This window comes from Morchella importuna, assembly GCF_003444635.1.
Source record: "Morchella importuna strain M04M26 chromosome Unknown Morimp01GS001, whole genome shotgun sequence".
NCBI lineage: Eukaryota > Fungi > Ascomycota > Pezizomycetes > Pezizales > Morchellaceae > Morchella > Morchella importuna.
The window spans coordinates 44,823-63,725 of record NW_025763398.1 but is presented as its reverse complement, the minus strand read 5'-3'; the positions used below and the strand labels follow the sequence as shown (position 1 = coordinate 63,725).

The 18,903-nt window shown below is 47.5% G+C and overlaps 4 protein-coding genes across 4 annotated transcripts; 1 reads left to right on the top strand and 3 right to left on the bottom strand.

Moving 5' to 3' along the window:
* Positions 1-2,312: 2,312 nt before the first annotated feature.
* Positions 2,313-3,506, bottom strand: LAJ45_00005 (uncharacterized protein; the record flags this gene model as incomplete). Its single annotated transcript, XM_046109608.1, has 4 exons — positions 2,313-2,496; positions 2,566-2,734; positions 2,795-3,142; positions 3,206-3,506. 4 exons carry the CDS (start codon positions 3,504-3,506, stop codon positions 2,313-2,315), a joined length of 1,002 nt encoding a protein of 333 aa, XP_045976301.1.
* A 1,594-nt stretch (positions 3,507-5,100) lies between these two features.
* Positions 5,101-5,576, bottom strand: LAJ45_00004 (uncharacterized protein; the record flags this gene model as incomplete). The annotated part of the gene is made up of 2 exons (XM_046109607.1): positions 5,101-5,336; positions 5,387-5,576. 2 exons carry the CDS (start codon positions 5,574-5,576, stop codon positions 5,101-5,103), a joined length of 426 nt encoding a protein of 141 aa, XP_045976300.1.
* Positions 5,577-9,036: 3,460 nt separating this feature from the next.
* LAJ45_00003 (uncharacterized protein) lies at positions 9,037-9,699 on the bottom strand (the record flags this gene model as incomplete). Its single annotated transcript, XM_046109606.1, has 2 exons — positions 9,037-9,365; positions 9,435-9,699. The coding sequence occupies 2 exons, from the start codon at positions 9,697-9,699 to the stop codon at positions 9,037-9,039; spliced, it is 594 nt and encodes a 197-aa protein (XP_045976299.1).
* Positions 9,700-16,567: 6,868 nt separating this feature from the next.
* LAJ45_00002 (uncharacterized protein) lies at positions 16,568-17,756 on the top strand (the record flags this gene model as incomplete). The annotated part of the gene is made up of 4 exons (XM_046109605.1): positions 16,568-16,653; positions 16,727-16,839; positions 16,942-17,082; positions 17,167-17,756. 4 exons carry the CDS (start codon positions 16,568-16,570, stop codon positions 17,754-17,756), a joined length of 930 nt encoding a protein of 309 aa, XP_045976298.1.
* Between the last annotated feature and the right edge of the window lie 1,147 nt (positions 17,757-18,903).

Sequence of the window (18,903 nt, the reverse complement as noted above, 5' to 3'; positions counted from 1 at the left end):
GTCTCTTCAATGGAATAGGTGTTTCCAGGGTTAGGGTTTCCTGCTCTCACATTTCATAAAATCAACTACCAAGGGTATTGTCCGCATGGTTAGTATGGTTGAAATAACACCGTAAAAGCTCAGCTTTTCAAGTCGAGCAGTGGAAGGAGCTCGAGCTGGCTCTACTCGTGAGGGTGGCTGCTCGTGGGTGCTTGGGCTTTGGGCTTGAGTCGAGGACTCGAGTCGGCTCGTATCGTCGATCACGCTGCGTGGTGGTGAGGGGTCGCTTCTGGGCCGGGCCGTCTAGGGGCTAATAAGGATGGTAGGGATTGGGTACTCTGTCTATAAATGTTGCTTCCGTTGAAGAAGTCGATAATATTACTTGTAAGATCTAGAGGGGGTTGCGTTGGCTGGTATTATTCCATGTGCAGGGTTAGGAATTGCATGGCGGTGGTAGTATTACCGATGGGAGGGTATCCGAGATTGTTTATATGGCGGGACCAGGTGAAACTATTTGGCACCAATTAAACCCTAGAGAGTGAGATATGAAATTTCTGCCTCTATTATGATAATGAGAAGTGAGATGGGCGTAAATCTTGCTGATAAGGCTCAACCCAGTAGTTATGTACCAGCTCTACAGCTACTAAATAATGAAGACGACGTTTGGCCGAGTGACACCCCATGACTCACTCGCACACCACACCACAACACGAGCACCACACACAGCCCCAGAACCGCCCCCAGCACCACTAAAAGATCCATCCATAAATGCTAGCTTATGCCCGCCGCAGATCACGATGTAAACACAAACTCGCAGATGGGGGTGGGTACTTCGCGTCGCTGGGTGCTAGCTAGGTATAAATCAACAGTTCCCCTGCCGACATAGTTAATTTTAAAACCCGATCAATGTTCTACTTCCGCGCGCTAACTAGTTACCAGTCGGTAGTTGCTTCTCTGTTTATAATCTTTTTCGATCGACGATCGAAGGTAGGTCGAAGATGTGGTTGGAGCGGTTGGTTGTGGGTTAGGGTTTCTTTTGGTTGTAAAAACCTTTTTTTTTTTTTTTGCGCGGAGTTGGGCCAGATAGCGTGTGGTGTTGGGCACGAGCCGAGCTGGCTGGAACACCTCAAGCTCTCCTTCTCACGAGCACAAGCCAGCTCGAACTAGTATTAGAAACACTCGAGCTTAGGCTCGAGCTTTTTGGACTATCAGTAATGGAGAAATTGGAAGATAAACCCCTTGAGTTCGTCTTTAAAAGTGAAACTTATATCGAGATGACCATTTTGAGCTCTTGAATTGGAGCTCGAGCCTAAGCTCGAGCCACACTCACGAGCTCGAACATCCCAAGCCTTCGTTTGCACAATCCGAGCCAACTCGAGCTCTAACTCAAGCTCGTCTCGAACAGGCTCGTGCCCAACACTAATAGCGTGTAAGTGATAGTTTTTTCTTTTGGCGGATAGTTAATATAATAAAATGTACTTCTGGTCGATATTTGGTTTTTGGTCTAGACCTCTGGTTTGGAGTAATGGGGCGCATGAAACCTACAAGGCCTGGCCAGGCATCGTCTCGGACTGTGGACGAAGAAAGATGAGAGAGTGTAAATTTGATTATACAGGAACTCTAGATAATTTTGTAATTGTCTCTGGACCTTTTTTCGAGGGGGACCTATTCATTTCGAGTATAAGGTTGCACAATCCACAATTAAATCAATAACCTTAGCCCTCCCTAGTACTCTCCTGTCGTTTTAACTGGAAAAGACCTGCTATCACAAAGCCTCGAGACTTTGGCAAGACTGATACGTATTCGTACGTAGGTCCAAAGGATGAACCCTACAAGGCGAGGAAAGACTGCTCTCTAGTCTCGTGCCGTCTTGTATTGTACCTATCTTAGAATGATTTCTTACTTCCTAGTATTTATCTGGATGACTGCATGCCATAATGAAATAATAGGGACTCAACACTGGGCCAAAGTTATACGCATATTCGGCGAAACAGGAGGGATTATTACTTCAGCTCTGGTTTGGATGCCTTGTGCTTATTTTTTTTATGTTTTCTGATGTGCATGACATGAGATTATATGTAATTGCACGACCTTGTATTCACGTACGCTCACCTGGAGCTTTCTCTCTCGGCTGAAATAAAGCTCAAAATCTGGGTCACTGGGGCGCTAAAGCTTAAGTAGACAATCATGTGCTATCACTCGTATCTCACCATGGATTCAAAGACACCACTACAGAACAAGACAGCGGAAATCACACTAGTTCAAATCTGACTGAAAACAACATATCATTCCATTCTTTCACTAGAACGCTAACAGGCAATATTATGTATAACTTATTCGCCAGACGGCCCAGTGATAGTGGTCGACAAACTTGGCGCAGATCCAAACACGGGAACATTGTTGCTCCAGTTGACTTTCTGGGCCATGGTGTACCTGTTCCCGTCACACGCTCCCCCACTCGCAGAGGTTGCGTGGTAGACGTTCCAGATCTCGGTACCGTCAGGGCTGGTGAAGAATCTATTGCATGTTTCCGTTAGCCTTTATCATTGCACATTTGTCAGGAGAGATTAATTGATGGGAACATACCCGTTGTGTCCGGTACCGTAGTTGCCATTTGCACTGCTAAAGACAGGTCCTGTCTTGGCCCAGCTGCTTGACAGCAATGGGTCACCGCCGTTCCAGGTAAGAAGACCGAGCTGGTAGCTGGCAGTCCAGCAGTAACTAGCACTGAAGGCAAGATACGTCTTTCCACCGTCTACACCACATCCCCATCAGCCACTGCATCCTTGATCTACAACTTACGAGGACAACTTACAGTACATAGCTGCGGGTCCCTCATTAACCGCGCCGCCCACGACCTCCCAGCTGTTTGTCGGCTCACTCAACAAGTACGGTGTTCCAATGGTGTACGCGTTGCTCATGAGCGCAATGTACAGACTCTGCAGGCTGTTGGGGCTGAAACGACTCCACACAAGGTACATGCTGGTTCCGATGCGGAGGATGGTGCCGTCAATACCCCACTCGGCGGAGAGACGTGCCTTGTAAGCGTAGCCAGAGAGCGGGGTGGTGCCGCCCTCGAGGACGTGTTGTCGCTGGTTGCCACAGCACTCTGCGGTACCGGCGGTGTAGTAGATCCACCATTTCGAGTCGATCCAGTGGAGCTCTGTCATGTGTTAGTTTATAGTCATATCTCCACAATCGGTATAGAGTCGGGGGTGCACAGTACCAGGAGCCCAGAAATTGCCGGCGCGGCTGGTCGTGCTGTCGGTCCACACGGTGGTGGGCGTGGCCGTCCTGAGCCCCGCGATGGTGGTGGCGCGCGTCAGCTGGATGTTGGTCCATGTGGTGGTGGTCAGGTAGTAGTAGCCGCCGGTGTAGACAATGTGCGGGTCACTGCCGTTGGGGTTTTTGAGGGGATTTGTGAAGCTGGCTGCACTCGCGAGAGAGGCGAGGCCCACGAAGGCGGCGGCGAGAAGGGGAGGAGCTGCATGGCGGCGGCGGCGGTGGTGGTGAAGAAACTGGATCATGGAGCGGAGGACGGGGCTTATATCGTGTGGGAAGGGGCGAATTGGACCGAGATCTTCGGAGTGTCGGAGCGGATTCTTTGTGTGGGGATCAGGGCTGCGGTGTATAGAGGTCCTCCGAGCTGTGGATGTGGAGATATCAAAGTAAGCTTAACCGGTACCTGGGCTCTGATCCTTGACCCTTGGTAACGACTCACGTTGACAGCCCTCTACTCAACCCCCAGAAGGGTCTGTCTGCCTGGTGCTATTCTGCCGGTGGCTTCCATTGGGCGTATACCCCGGCCGGCATGCGGGTGTACGGCATGTATCGATTAAGCTCGCCTGGATAAATTTTATAAATGGCTTCCCCAGGATTCGGAGGATTCAGCGCTGGGGGTAGTTTTATTTGCTTTTTGGTAATAATTTGGGACGGTTTGGGATAGCGTGGCCTCTGTGACTGGATAAATGGAAAAATACAATACCACCCCTGTATAATTGGAGAACCGGAATGTTCCTTGGGGATTGTTAATTTGTATGCGCTCGCGGCTGTTGCTAGTATATGAATGGTTATTATTGCTATTATTTGGTCTAGGATAGGAGTACATGTAGTACTACTACTGAGAGTTGGATTGCTGTTAATTGCTACTGTTCTACTTCTTTGGTTGCGAGGTAGATAGGAGTCGAAATGGGATTATATATGTAGGCACCAGTGAACACCTTTCTTCATTTTCCCGGAATCAAGATATCGCCCCCAGGTCCAACTTCGAACAAGCACTACCAATTACCATTACTACCGCTGCTACTGATACGAGAGGTCTCACATACAAAGAGCGTAACAACGAATTCCCCACACGCACACCGTCCCCTATCCCTGTATACAAACTCCCTTAATGTCACTACCGGCTAATATAACCCCCCCGCAATCTCTCCGTCCTCATCCCATCCCCACACATCTCGTACCTGCACCAAAGCCAATTCTGCCTAAACTCGGTCGCGGGGCGATCTCGGACGAAATGGAGCTTTCCGCACGGCATCGTGACGTCGCACGTTCCGCATGGCTTGGTCACTGTGGATCACTTGTGGATTAGGGTTAGGGTAGTTGTGGTGGTAATGATCGTTGGGTGGGTTGTAGGTTGAAGGGTGGGTGTGTGGAGAATGGGTGGTAGATTGGTTGTGGTGGGGGTTTGTTTAGATCTGGATCTGATAATGGATAGGAGAAAAAGGTTATAAAGTGTTGAAATATAGAGTGAGGTTGGTTAGTAGATGGTTCGGATTGAATATTAACGGATAGCGGAATGGGTTAAGCTTATAGAAACGTGTGAAGTATAAATCTAAAAAGATCGCTGGGTTTTCTTTTGGGCGCCGAGATATGTTGGAAGTGTGTGTTTTATGCAATTCCATTCATTCTGGGATTAAATCACGGATATACTCATGTGCAAAGTGAGTTTTTGATTGATAGAACGTAATTCGAAGAAACGGATCGCAGGATAGCTGCATGATATAATTTAAAGCCGAAGGCATTAAAAATGAGCAGGGAAAAGCAAGATATATGTAGAAAGTACAGACAGGTGTCCAAAGAAAGCACTCTTAATTCACTCAACTCGTCCTAAGCCATAAATCACTCATGTCGGATTGACAGTGTAAGTGACTGTAGTACACGCCAGCGAGGAGTAATCACCGCGTAGAACTTCAATGCGAATGACTGACCGATCAATGGGTTATATCTCGAGATTTCGACCATTATGGCATCGGGGTGTCCCAAAGCCGAGTATTCGGAAGCGGTGCGCTGGAACTTGAATGTCATCGGATCCAAGCCATAAAGATAGGTGGCCTCCCCCACTGCACCCGCATCGCCTACAATACATCACCAGGTCACGGCAGGATCCGAAGGCGATGGTGAATACCATGAACAGAAGGGCGAACCTTACCGGCGCTGATGTGGATTGAGTTGGAAGACAACTCTACCAGCACCGAGGATGGCAGCTGTCCAACAAGGGTTCCGGAAGTGGGGTTTACCGTTCCATTGGGCAGAGGCTTGTCCATTCCGTTGTAGATGGTGAAGAAGACATCGTATGGGGTGGTCATGGTGCTCATTATGATTGATATAGCTGTGTAACTTTTCAGTGGAGCGAGAGTTCTTGGGTGGGTCCAGTGGTCGAGCGAGGATGAGACGTCTAGTAAGCTAGATATTATATACTTATACCTATATATTTATATCCCGAGGTTCATATGACCTTGATTCCTCAATCATTGCAGTGGGTACCATTCAACGCGTTCCATTCGGGCGCTAGTCGGAGACCAACACACAGCTGGACGTACCGTTCAAAGACTGCCTCTGGTTGGCCTATACCCCTGTTGTCTTGTGACGAATATTCTCAGATTTTGCGATATGTATGTACCTGTGCAAAGGGACCCGAGTTCGTAGCACGTATAGAGTAGTTGAACTCCAAAAGGAAAGAAGATACTCTCCGAAGGTTATCAACACCGAAAGCTTCCATATATACATGCACTTATAGATTAAAGAGCAGCTAACTGCATCCCGCCCACTACACACAAGGAGTGTCCGTACCGGTCCCGGGGAGAAAGGCTTGTTCGGGTGCGTGTGCCGGGTATATATGCAGCCTTCAGCTTCCGAATCACATGCGGCGGGAATAAGAAAGTTCAATGAATAAAGTTCTGCAATAGTAGCCGGAGCTATATACATACATACATGTACCTAGAGTAGATTCTGGCCCCGTTGCTCCTCAGCCGAGATGCTCCGTATGCGTTCATGTGGGTCGGGGGGGGGGGGGGGGGGGTCGTTCCAATTCGAGGAATTAAGCGATCGAATTGAATTCGGTGAACGGCTCGGGCCGTGTCGTCGGTCGTTTCGATTACAGTCGCAACTCGATATGCCGGATTGCCAAGATTCGGAGGATTTCGTGAGATCCGGCATATCGAGTTGCGACTGTAGGTATCTCCTGGATGTACGAGCCATCTGGAGAATCTCTCTCATGCATTAGCGCGAATTGGTAGTCATGTGACCCTAGGTTTGGCTGTGAAAATTTCTTTTGCATTTAGAAGTTCTTGATATACTTCGAGGTGCCGGCGCCAGAGGTTTGGCAGCTTGCTGCTTTATCTAGCTGGTCAATCGTTTCCCCGATAGAGCATACCAATGCGTGAGAGAGATTCTCCGAACGCCTGATATATACAGCTTGTGGTAGAAATACGGGAGGAGTCCTATTGGTTTAACCAGCCATACAAACACTGTTTTCAGACCCCTTTTTCTACAATAATTCCATCTCTCGCTGTACATCCATGGGTATCTTATATATCACAGTTGCAGGCGATATATTGGCATGGTCACGATATTGGGAATTGGCAAATGTAAAAGGTTCAGGGTGCAGATCTTGCACCCATTTAGTACATACAAACGAGTGCTCCCTGGTGACTGACAGGGGCGTATGTAGAACTACTGTTGGCTCTATTGAATTTACAACCGGACTAAGGTAGCAACCCACACAAAAGCAAAGGATCCGGCTTCAGTTGGGTGAGCATATTCCAGCTGAGAGCTGGCGCGGTACGCAAGACTCATATCTAGATAGTATCTCATACGGCATCAGCACCTCTTGTTGATAATCCTTATATAACGCGTACGTGCGCATGATATCCCCGAGACTGTCAAGGAAATACTAGCTATCGGCTTGGGGGAAGCAAATTTAGTTAAGGTTATTAGCTTTGATTAGGGATACTCATGTAAACATGCATGTATGTTAATCTACCTGTAAATAAAGAGGAAACACCATGCCCGGCCACTACTAAGCCCATGGTTCGAAAAACACTTGGTGGAACGTTACGGCACTTGGGAGACACCACGTGTATGTTGGGTTTATCATGACTCCTAGACGCTATAACCCATGGCCGCCGGGTGTTGTGCATCTTGAAATAGGACGCTCGGCACGTTTCATAGTTCTGGAAGATTCTCATCATTTCATTATAGTATTTGTCATCGGCGTATGACTCACTTTCCTATTAGTCATTCTATTACTCACACGTCCATGACTCATTGTATTTCTTTTGTACTACCTTTCATCAGTATAAATACGGGGCATTCCCCCTTAGCTAGAACAATAACACGATCAATTACTTTACTTCTCCCACATACTTTTCTCTAGTGCAATCCCCAATTGAAATAACAAAATGAGGAGTCTAGGGGGTTCGCCATTTGTGGGATGTGAGGATAAAGGCGAGACGTTTTGGATTCATCGTGGAGTGAAGCCCTACCTATTGGAAGATGGTTATATTGAGTTAATTTAAATATGAAGAGATGGTTGTATATACCCGTCTTTTGATCTTTTACTTCAAACTGTGATTTCATAGGTCTGCTTGTGTAAATGCTCCTCTGTACAATTGTTAAGAAGGTAAGGCAAAGATATCAGAATCTTCCCTATATCCATTATTATGTTCTGACGGCCAGTTTATCGTTTCTAGATGTGGAATATTAAAGTTAAAGTGAAGTTTATGCGACTTGGTTATTGATCGAATATTATGCAACGGCAGCCTTCATATGTATATACCAGACACCCCCGGAATAGTCTACATTCAAACTTTCTAGTACAAAGATTAAATACTAAATAGTAATAGTCATATATACCTCCTCAGATCGGAAGCCTTAAATAAGTATAGGCGATCGAAGATCAACGAGTGATATTTTGTGATGTATCGCTGATCGAAGGCCCAACAATATTCCACGGAGATAACAACCTACAAGTTGCGTATATGCGTATATCGTGAAGCGAGCGCTACATCAAGAGTTACTGCTAGGCGAATTGAATTAATGGCCTATGCAGGCCTCCATTTAGGTGCCAGGTAGTACTGGTCAATGTGGAGATAATTCAATTGATTGATTGATAATTCATTTGTATATATATATATGCAGCTCGGAGGCTATGACACTCACTGGTCTCCATTCCATCGTATCAACAGGCAAGTGTAATGAATTTAAAATAAGACATATATAGAAGAAAAGATACATGTAATCCAGATGTAAGATTAGGAAATGAAAGCATGATGTTAAGCTGTGAATATCATGAACGATCGTGAACGTAGCTATAGTGCTTGAAAAGTTTAAAACTAAAAAGGAAAGAGAAAGACTGTAGCAAGAACACAAAGAACTAAAAAGGGAAATAACCAGAATATTCGAGGTGCGCAAACAGATCTATCCGGCCACTGGTGCAACGTGTAGCGGTTGCAAAACATCGAGCCATGTAAACGGCAAAACGCAACGCCCTACAGACTGGGCCAGATCCTCTCAAAGACAACAGTGTCATATGCGTTGGCCGGGAGAAGCCTGAGGCTGATGAAACATTCGATAGTCAAATATGCTCTACAGATAATCGTGTAGAGAAAGATGATCACATTAGAACACGTAGAGTCGTTCCGAGTCTATATCTGTAAAGTAAGGGTGCTTTTGTCCCACCCACCATATAGCGGTGGTTAAAAGTGGAGTGACAACAAGAGAAACACAGGATATCCACCATAGGCGCTGCTCGATGGGTGTCGGGAAGCTGCTGTATCATGCAATGCTATGTGCAGCACCGTATATGGAGTAAGTTATGAAATGTGCAGGGCGAGTGGCTCTATGCCTACGTAAAATTTCTAACCTGAGAAAGGACTCCCACATGTCACCTTCTGCCAATCCTTTCAAACGCTCACAGATTTCGGCTAGAGTGGACCGGCTAAACAGGCCGCCAGGCGGTGGCAAAGTATTAGCTCCGTCGGCGTCTTTGCCAGATATAGGCTCTGTAAGCGCTTCCTCAAGGTCGCGCCGGTCCCTCATATTAATATTCGGGATCGTTTCGATAACTGCTAGAATGCCCTTCTCCTCCGTGGTGCTAGGTGAACCTATAATCGGGATGGGTTCGATAACTCCTTGAGGCTTGAACCACTAGTCGAAGTATATCAAGGCCGTACACAATACCTGGACGACAACGTGAAACTCGAGCAAGGTGACTGTCAGTCCCTTCATCTTGCGGAAGAAGCACTGGAACACGATTGAAAAGGCCTGAATGAGAGCAAGTGCATTTCCAATTCCATCCGCTTTACCGCGATCCGCTATGAGTTTTCTGTTGACCACTTTGGGCACCGAACCCCTTGGCGCATGTCGCACTATCTTCATGAATTTATTTGCGCGCCAGGCTATTTCAAACGTCGGGTAGTTTCCATGGATGGATTCCATGCCGGGTAAGGAATTCTCCACGGGATCTAGATCTATTCTAGAGAAGCCTCCCATGATCACAAAAAAGGCACCTTCTATACCTAACAAGTCTCCGGCATCACCTCGATCGATTCCACGGTAGCTACAGAACTCTTTATGAAGAGTCCTTGCCCCCTTCCACTGCTCGTAAGCGGAAATAGCGACTGATTCCGGAGCTAAAAAGGCATATAGCATCCATTGGACCTTTGATAGAAGTCGTGAGAATGGTGTGCCGTTTTCAATAACATCATCGTGAATCACCGTCCAGATGTAGATAATGAGAGTAAAGAGACAAGTGAAAATAATTCCCAATGTCCCTCGTTCTTGGGGCTCGGGTCTCCAGGGAACTTATGACTCTGTTTCATTTGCAGCGGTTGTACTGGCCTGGGCCAATGGAATTAAAAGCAGGACTAGTCCCAATATCGCTATTCTGAACATGCCAGATAGGAGGCTGGTGAAGAGGTTAGGCGTCATTTCCGAAAGACTATAGACTTCCATGTCAGTAACGAGAATGAACAAGGGGTATAAACGGTTACTTACACCAATGATTGAATCAACCTAGATATCTTCGGGGGCTACCTGCGGAGCCGTTGGTTGTTATAAAATGAGAAAAGGTAGCTCGACCAGTGTAGGTGGGGCGCGCGGTGATTGTGGTAGAACTTAAGAGCTTGCTGTGAGCGGTGTAGTGATAAGGGAACGTCAGCAGAGAAGCGCGGGGGGATAAAAGGTTTACAATGCTTTTGGTGTAAACGGGATAAGTTATCACCCGTGGGGAGGATAAACAGGGATCAGGACTTCCTCTTTGGGACGCAAAAGATAAGTTACAGCCATATCAGGATATTGTATGCCATATTGGGGTGATTTGGGCCCCATAGTGGTCTAGCTTAATGCTGTTTATATTCGAAATTATATATCCTGTCTAGAAGGATAAAGTCAGATCATGATTTTGAATTTCATCGTGAGGTTTCTCCTCCCCACCGAATTATCCCTAAATCCATCAACCAGCATCCAATTCCATCAACAGCATGTTCAAATCATCTCCTTCATTGATGGGCCTGTAACAGTTAGGAAATACATTTGTTCAAAGAATAACATGCACATGAGTCTGGCGAAAGTGGGTATGGGCGAGCTATACTACGCCCATACCCGCTTCATATGATATTGGTGAATCGGTTATGATGGCTATGGTGGTGGTAAAGCGTACTACAGGTCAAGGTATACTTAGGGTGGTAGGTGTTCGAGACTTAGAGCCTACCTGCCGTCTGTCACGCAGGTGCGCCTACTAGCGCTGCTGTCACGAAGGTGGGCCTACTACATCTAGCACTCTGTCACACAGGTGTGCCGTCCCAATTTCCCACTAGCAGATATCTTTTCTGAGTGATTAGGGCGAGTGTGAGCTTTTCACGGATAAAACCTCCTTCACCAGGGGGTACCACAGTATGGGAAAATGGTATCCCATTTTCTTTGATAAGTTATCTTTTTCGAATTGTACCATAGGGCTGTGGGGATGTATTAAAAGGGAAGAAAGGAATATGTGACTATTCGATACGGAGTATTATTGACCAAAGCGTATAAAGCCTTAATCTCGTGAGCCATGGCTCGCTTAAGATGCTATGGGATAGCGAATGAGTTTCCCTGACATATATGCATATTTCACTGAGTGCGTCATTAAACTGCAACAAGTCTGGTGGTTCGCATGGGTTCTGTTCTGTACAACTTAAATACAACTATGATCATGACGGTAGCAGTAGACATGCGAGTACATTAGTGGGCGACACTGGTAAGTGGCGTTGAGTAATGATATGGCCGTGTGAGCTTTAAGGTGGATGTTTCACTCTATTGACACGTAAAGATTAGATGTTGGCTATTCATGGCGGGGTGCTGCTGCATGCGGCGGCCACAGTTGTTATTGATGGTGTGCTCCATGAGCTGATCGTCGAGCCGGACCATAAATTATAAAACCAAGCTGGCTTAGCTCATGGGCCGTTAATTGGGCTCAGTGATCGATCGTGCTACAGGGAAAGACTGATCAGAGCACGGCTCGAGCATGGAGGAAACGACAGAAAGGAGGTTAATATTACCCCCCTAGAGATCTGGAGGTCTAGCTAGTTATTCATCTTTACCTACTTCACCCTTCATATCATATGATTTATATGATTAGTATTTAACATATCACTTCCGGCTCGAGACTAACCTCGGAAATTAGAGTAAAGGACTGAATTCGATCTGAGATAGGGCTTGCTTTCAAGGAGCCAAAAGCTCTCCATTAAAGTTCGAGTTCGGTCAGCTCATAGATCACACTAGGCTGCCCACGCAGTACGCATTTGCCCCGCCTTCCCGGGTATGGTGGGATTCGGTGGGATGTAATTATTGATCCTAAACCTTGAGATGCCAAGGCATAGCAACATGATAGTCTCTGGTCCACAGAATGTAAAAGAACTAATGAAGAAAAAGCGCAAAAATATGGCAGTAGGACACAAGAATTAGAATCAAGGAAGCCTGAGGGATAGAGTCCTTAGGCGAAAAAGCACAACACAAATTATGGAAATAATCAGTTTTTGCTCGAACTTCAGCATTATCTCAATCGTCGTCGATAATATCAACGCGGACTCTCTTGCAAGGATTACACATAAATCGCGTACAATAGTAGCACGTCCAGATCCAGGGAACTCTCTGCCCGCAAAGATCACAAATTTCACCTCGCCCTCGCAGTTCGTGGGGCATCATGAATGCATGGTTGCAGGTGGTGACCCTCCCAGTAGGATCTTGATATAAGGACGGCTCCGGCTCCTTTTGAGTCAGTGCCGTGGGCTTAATAGGGAGTTTGAAGAGTTTTCGGAAGAAGATAAGCGTGGTGCGTCCAACGCCTTTTGTAGACTTTAATGAGTGGTATCTGCAGGCGCTGGGATCGTCGTGGGCACAGTGTAGGCTCTCATGGGGGAGCGCTACTTCATTCTATCCCCTCGTGGTTTTGTCAACTGGACCGTTTCTATATGTACATATATACACGCGTACGGGGCTTGGGGATGGAGTGGACTCACAGTCGATTCATATGGAGTGCGCATTCCACAAAAGTGGGCTAGGATCGGGTAATTGGATTATCGGTCGCGGCTTTCTTATAAATTGGAACAGTTGGAAGCTGATATTTTCACGTTCCGTAGATCGAATGATTGAAGGACTACTGTAGAAAGGGGAACATGGAGCTCCTGGATCGATGGGATTGGATAAAGTGCGGCTCGGCGCCTCCCGCAGTTAGGGTTAGGTGAAATATTAGCACATAGGGATCGACATATAATGCATGCCAACATAAACGGGGAAGAGACTGGTCCAATCTCTCCTTTGCTCGCTGCTACAACTGCATATACATATGGCTTTATATTTTCCAAAGTCGTCAAGAATGGAAAGCTGGTCCTTTCAATTACCGAGTATGATCAACTTCGAAGAGATCCTAGCTCCGCATGTTTACTCCCATCATATTATAATAGGGGTATACTAGCATCTGACCTAGAAATGTGTTGATCCGCCACATTTAGCTTCCTAATATAATCGTCCAAGACCCGGACCAGCACGATATCTTTGAAAATTCATCTCCGGGAATCAATTATCTGTACTAACTATCCCTTAAGGTATCTTTCCTCACACCTCCTCAGTGGAACATACATGTAGAGTATATCTCAAGGTCCTACCCTTCCAGCGCTAATCGTGGGCTATCACGTCAAAATCTGGGCACGGTCGCGTGCGACGGGGCACCAGCAACATAGATATCGAGAGTCACCCCCAGCAGGCGGATAACTGCGTCGAGCCCAGTAAGACATAGATTTGCATCGCTGATACATCTACATCTTCGCATGCCATCCTCTGTGTTTGTGAGGATCCTCCTTACCGAGAAATGTGATCTGTACCGGAGCGGGCCGTCGGAATATTTGTTGATGGAATCCGTCAGAGTGGTTCAGGGGAGAGCGCCGTTCATATAAATATCATGGATACACGTTGCGGTTGTATACATACATGTAGGTAATGTGGGGGCTGTTCCGGGTAGGGGGGAGTGGGGATTGTTTTGACATGCGCAGAGAACGTCGTCGGTTAATTAGTTCGCATGGCACATTAAAGGAAGTTGCAATTAGAGCGAACAGATCTTGATCTTTTGGCATGTTCGGGGGTGTCCTTTCGTGAGGACTGAAGTACTGTTACTGTCCTGGAAAGGGCATGGAGCCATATTTGCATAAACGGCACATGCACACGCTGCAGAACGCACCAAACAAACTCTACCGTGATATCAACTATAGATGTAGTCACATACATGTACAGCTGCAGTCTTACATACAAGCTGGACGAAGCACCAATTAAAGCATCATCCACTCGCACCAAGACCACAAAAATCCCATAGACAAAGAAACCACTATCCATCCCACCTCCCTGCCGACAAGACATCACGCAAACAACTACAGCCGCCTACTGAATCTACCCGCAATCGCCACCCTCAACCGACTGACCTCCCCGCTCAGGCTCCTCATCGCTGCCGCCACCAGTGACCCCTGCAGCCCTGCCGCAATCATTGAGCACCCAACCGCCGTGAACACACCCGTCATAGTCAAACTCTGCATGAGCGCGAATGCCGACCCCGAAACGACAACGCCACCCATCCCCGCCTGCCACCCTGCCGCGAGCGAGCCTATGCGGGCGTCGTTAGCATCTCATTTATCACCAGCCGGAAATGACGTGGAGAAAAGAGGCCCGGGGGGGGGGGGTTTACCTAGCACCGGCCCCACAGGCCCAAAGCCTATTGCGAGCGGGACGACAATCACTACGATCCCGCCAATGATGAAGGCCCAGATCAAGGGGAACTCACGCGGGTTGTTATGCGCATAGTTCTTGAGGTCGTCCCAAGCATCGCGGGGGTGATCGTAGTAGTACTGGGCGTTCTCTTTTGTGGTGCGGGCGGCGGACCTTATGAGCTAGGTAACTTTACGGATGACAGATGCTAGCGGGGGTGCGGTAAGTATATAGGAATTTAACTAAGTTGGGGGGGGAGGCGCATACGCATTGGTGAATATGTTGCAGCAGGAAGTGGTATGTCTTGAAATAGGGGTGAATGGGATATTGGGATTGATATAGAGCAGAGGTTAGTTTGCGCAAACCATTAGTGTTCAGGGGTCCAATGCCTTTGACTGTGTTTGTCACGCATGTCTCATGCGCCTCCCCGTTGCTTCCGCTTCTAGACGTTTCTCTAGCGTCAAGCGATGGGAGACGCTTTGTTGTATGCAGTATCGAGATTGCAATGGATGGCAGGCGATCTTGTGAGTAGTCTGAGACGGGAGAATATGTTGGGTTGTGTGAATTCCGAGAACCAGTAAGGATTCTTTTACATGCCAAACGCAGAAAAAGAAGGAAAGCCGGAGACGGCCGGAAAACCGATATGTTACATGAAAGTACATCAGCCCGTGTAAAGCAGTGTAAGCTACTAACTACGTTATATACTGTCCCCACGCCTGCCACCGCCTCGGGATATTGTCCAGCTTTCTTCCCCAAATCATTTTAAGGTTATTAATGTCCACAAAACTATCCTTCCTCAGGTAAACATTCGGAGACGAAGAAAGCGAACTCGACCTTTTCAAACAAGGAAGCAGCAGGAACCAACTAATCTCATCGATTGAACCAAAATTGTAAGTACAAAGGACATTACACCCATGGAAACACCGAATGAGCTCCAATACATAACCCGTGGGTATGCGACAGCCCGTACAAAGTCCCCACAGCTACAATCTTCTTGATGAATGATCCCTTAGCTCGGAAAAGCCACTGGAGCTACAGCTGCGCTGAGCTGGACAGTGTTGGAGGACCAACCATGATGAAAGATTGATTGATTACTTCAATAATTGTATTGAAGCTTTCCCGAGAAATATCACTGTGTAATGATTTAGCCAATCCAGGAGGTGTCTTATATTCCATTGCCGCCGCATCGATGTAATACGTATGATGTTCGTGTTTGTTATTTTGTTTCATTTTAATCATGGGGCATCACTCGGGCCCGGTTAGGTTCTTCCCCAAGTAATATCTCCACGCAAGGGTTTGAAGGCGTCAATAAGGTGCTCTATTCCATACGGGCGGGCATTGGTCATGCTTATATCTCGCTATTTCTGCCCGCAATGTGCAGATTTTGTTTTTTTAATCCTAACTCTCAATCTCGATCATTTATTTGCAATCTTGGTTTATCACTCGATCATGGTTCACCCGGGTAAATATCCGCTCTTGTCCAACCCACGAAACTGATCATTCTGCGCTCATCATGGGCGCCCCATGAAAGTCTTACGGCCTCTCTTGCATTAGAGTTGCCTATCGTCCAGAATAAAGACGCACCCAGCGCAGTCTATGGCATTTCACAAGTAATTTCAAGACTGATATACAGCGAGCAGGTTAGTAGGACACCTTTCATAGCAAAAGGTGGAGATCACATAACTTCGTGTAGGAGAGAGATTTCGTGGATGTCCCGTACGCCCAGGCCTACATAGTACTTCGCCGCCTTAGCCCTTTGTCCCTCGGTATACCTTACCAAATTAGCGAGTTCCCGAACATTCCACTATCCGGCCTCCGCTACACCATAGACTCTCGCTCTTACCTCGGGCAGTGTGTACCTTGGCATTGCCACTCTGGTTCTATAAGGTGGGCGTTAGGATATGCTCCTGCGAACCACTAGGTAGGGTTAGGGTTATATACCCGCCCAGATAAATTCAGGCCTCCAGTTTATCCATACATGCTTCAGGCCAACCAAGTATCCGCCACAAAATCCATGAATATAAGTTGACAGGACCTCGCTTCAAGTTAGACCCCAGCATCTCTACCATCCCTGATAATGACTTCATCGATGGATGGTCAAGACTTGGATACACTTTGCGGCCACGGCCACAGCCACGGCCACAAGCACTCGGCGAGAAAGATGTACTACCCTATTTCAATCCTATTTCTCTTTCACAAAGTGTGAAACCAACTGACAAGATATTGATCATTCCAGGCCCGGCGCGCCGGCGAAGAATAGTGCACTGGAGGATTGCCCCGGCGGGCGCTGCATGAGTTCCCTCGATTTTCATAGGGCACAGTGCAAAAAGACCCCTGAGTTATACGACGGTATGGTGGTTTTTGATCTACGACTAGTGTCTCCGCTGAGATCACCCAATAGACTGTAAGGGCAGATTACTCACTGGATCTGGCTGACCTTTCTTTCTCTAGCTACACAGGTTCGTGTCTCTACGATACTACTCGAGGACGGCCACTACCTCGAGGCACTCAACTTTTGTCTCTGCGCACTTGACCGCTCCAGTGCTGGCTGCCAGTCCCACGCCAACTTCGATCCCACCCTCGCATTCAAAGGTTTGTACTCACTCCCCGCGCTCTTACCTGCACTTCAACCCCCACCACTAACATAGTCTCTGCCATATCACCTGCACTCTTTAGAGCTCAAGCGCTACGCCCAATCTGACTTTGATCCCACTTACCCACCACCCATGAATATCCGGCCCCACCCGCAGTGTCAGCTACTGTTCAACCTCGCCTTCGCGTCCTTCAACCTGTACGGCGCCTGCGTCTTCTCGACAAGCATTCTGCGGCTGGCACACCACGCAAACCAGCACCACTACCCACTCCTGCTCGCCGGGGTTGCTCACTCCACCAAGGCGTATGATGTTAAGGGTCTCTGCTTCCGTGTGCAACCGCTAGGCTTGCACGACAACTTCACCGGTATTCGGGTGGACGAGGCGGCGGCGTACCATATGCACCACGTTGGGTTATGGGGTGGGGAGAAGATGAAAGGGTGGTTAGCGGACTGTGAAGAGGAGGTGAAGAGAAAGGCGTGTGATACCATCGACTGTGGGAAGGTGGAGGAGAAGGCGGGAATGTGGTTGATGTGTGCAAGGTGTAAGGAGTGGTGGTATTGCAGCCCGGGGTGCCAGAGGAGAGATTGGGAGGCAGGCAGCCATAAGAAGATATGCAAGGATAGTAGGTTGAGGGTTAAAAGATGGGAGGGTCCGGAGGTCTTTCTGCATTGAGCACTTGGGGTGGCAGCGAGGTGGATTAAGGGTGTATGGTGAGGGTGAGGAGCTGGAGGCGAGGGTTGTGATGCTATTTCCCGGTGTTTTCTTTTGTTGTTGGGCTTTGTCTGCGGCTTCCATTTTGAGTTCAACGCGCATTTTGGGTGCCTAAAATCCACTTAATGGTCAAGGGACCGTTCTCTATATATAGAAATTGGCAAGCGCCGCTCCACTCTTATTGTATTATCTTTTTTTTCTCGTCTTCTATTCTGCTCCCAACTGCGCATCAAACACATAATTACATCAGCCCCTTCAGGGGACAGTTAGAATCAAGTAGAATGCAGTAAGCCAATAGTATATATGAAGGAATGTAATACTAAAATGTATATAGAGTAGCAGCTGGAAGCAAATATAGCTTGGAGAAAAACAAGCGGATAAACCTGATATTTCTCCAAACTCCTATTTCATATTTTCCTAATACTTCTCTTAGGACATTCCAAGTATGCTGAGAAGAGCGCATTACACAATTGAACCAATAGTGTTGGAGGCTCTGCATCATTGATCTAAACGTTCTGCCCTATATAGCAGTCGCTTTCCACATATGGACGCCGGGATACGGCTAGCCCCCAAAAGTGGTCATCACTGTACAGCTGTAGGTAATAAGTGATGGAACGCCCTGAGAAACAGCGATACCTATTTTGGGTAAAGCGCCACCAACATATGTTGGTTGCAGGTATAACTGTATCTCAGGGCGTTCCATCACCTATTACCTATCACTACTATAGCAGAGCCTGTTCATGAATGGGTAATTAGGTCTCCGGCGTTGCCAAGTACGATGGGGCTGCTATAGCAAAAAAAAATATTTAGCAGAGCGGCTAGGTTTCCGGCGTTACTCTGCACCAAGGGGATGCTCCAGAAAAAGCACGGCGTAGTACCGACAGGTCTACGGCGTCACCAGCACCACACTATTGCTCGCAGCACAGTGGTAATATAGTAGGAGCAACTCGCACAACCACCGCCGAATCAAGTACGGCGTTGCTCCGTATCACGCCTCCACAAACCTTCATCTCTGCAAGTACAGCCAAAGCAAACGGCATGCAACACCCACTACTATACCACAACGTAGATGCCCGTTTTGGCCCGCCCAAGGCCGCACGAGCCCGCC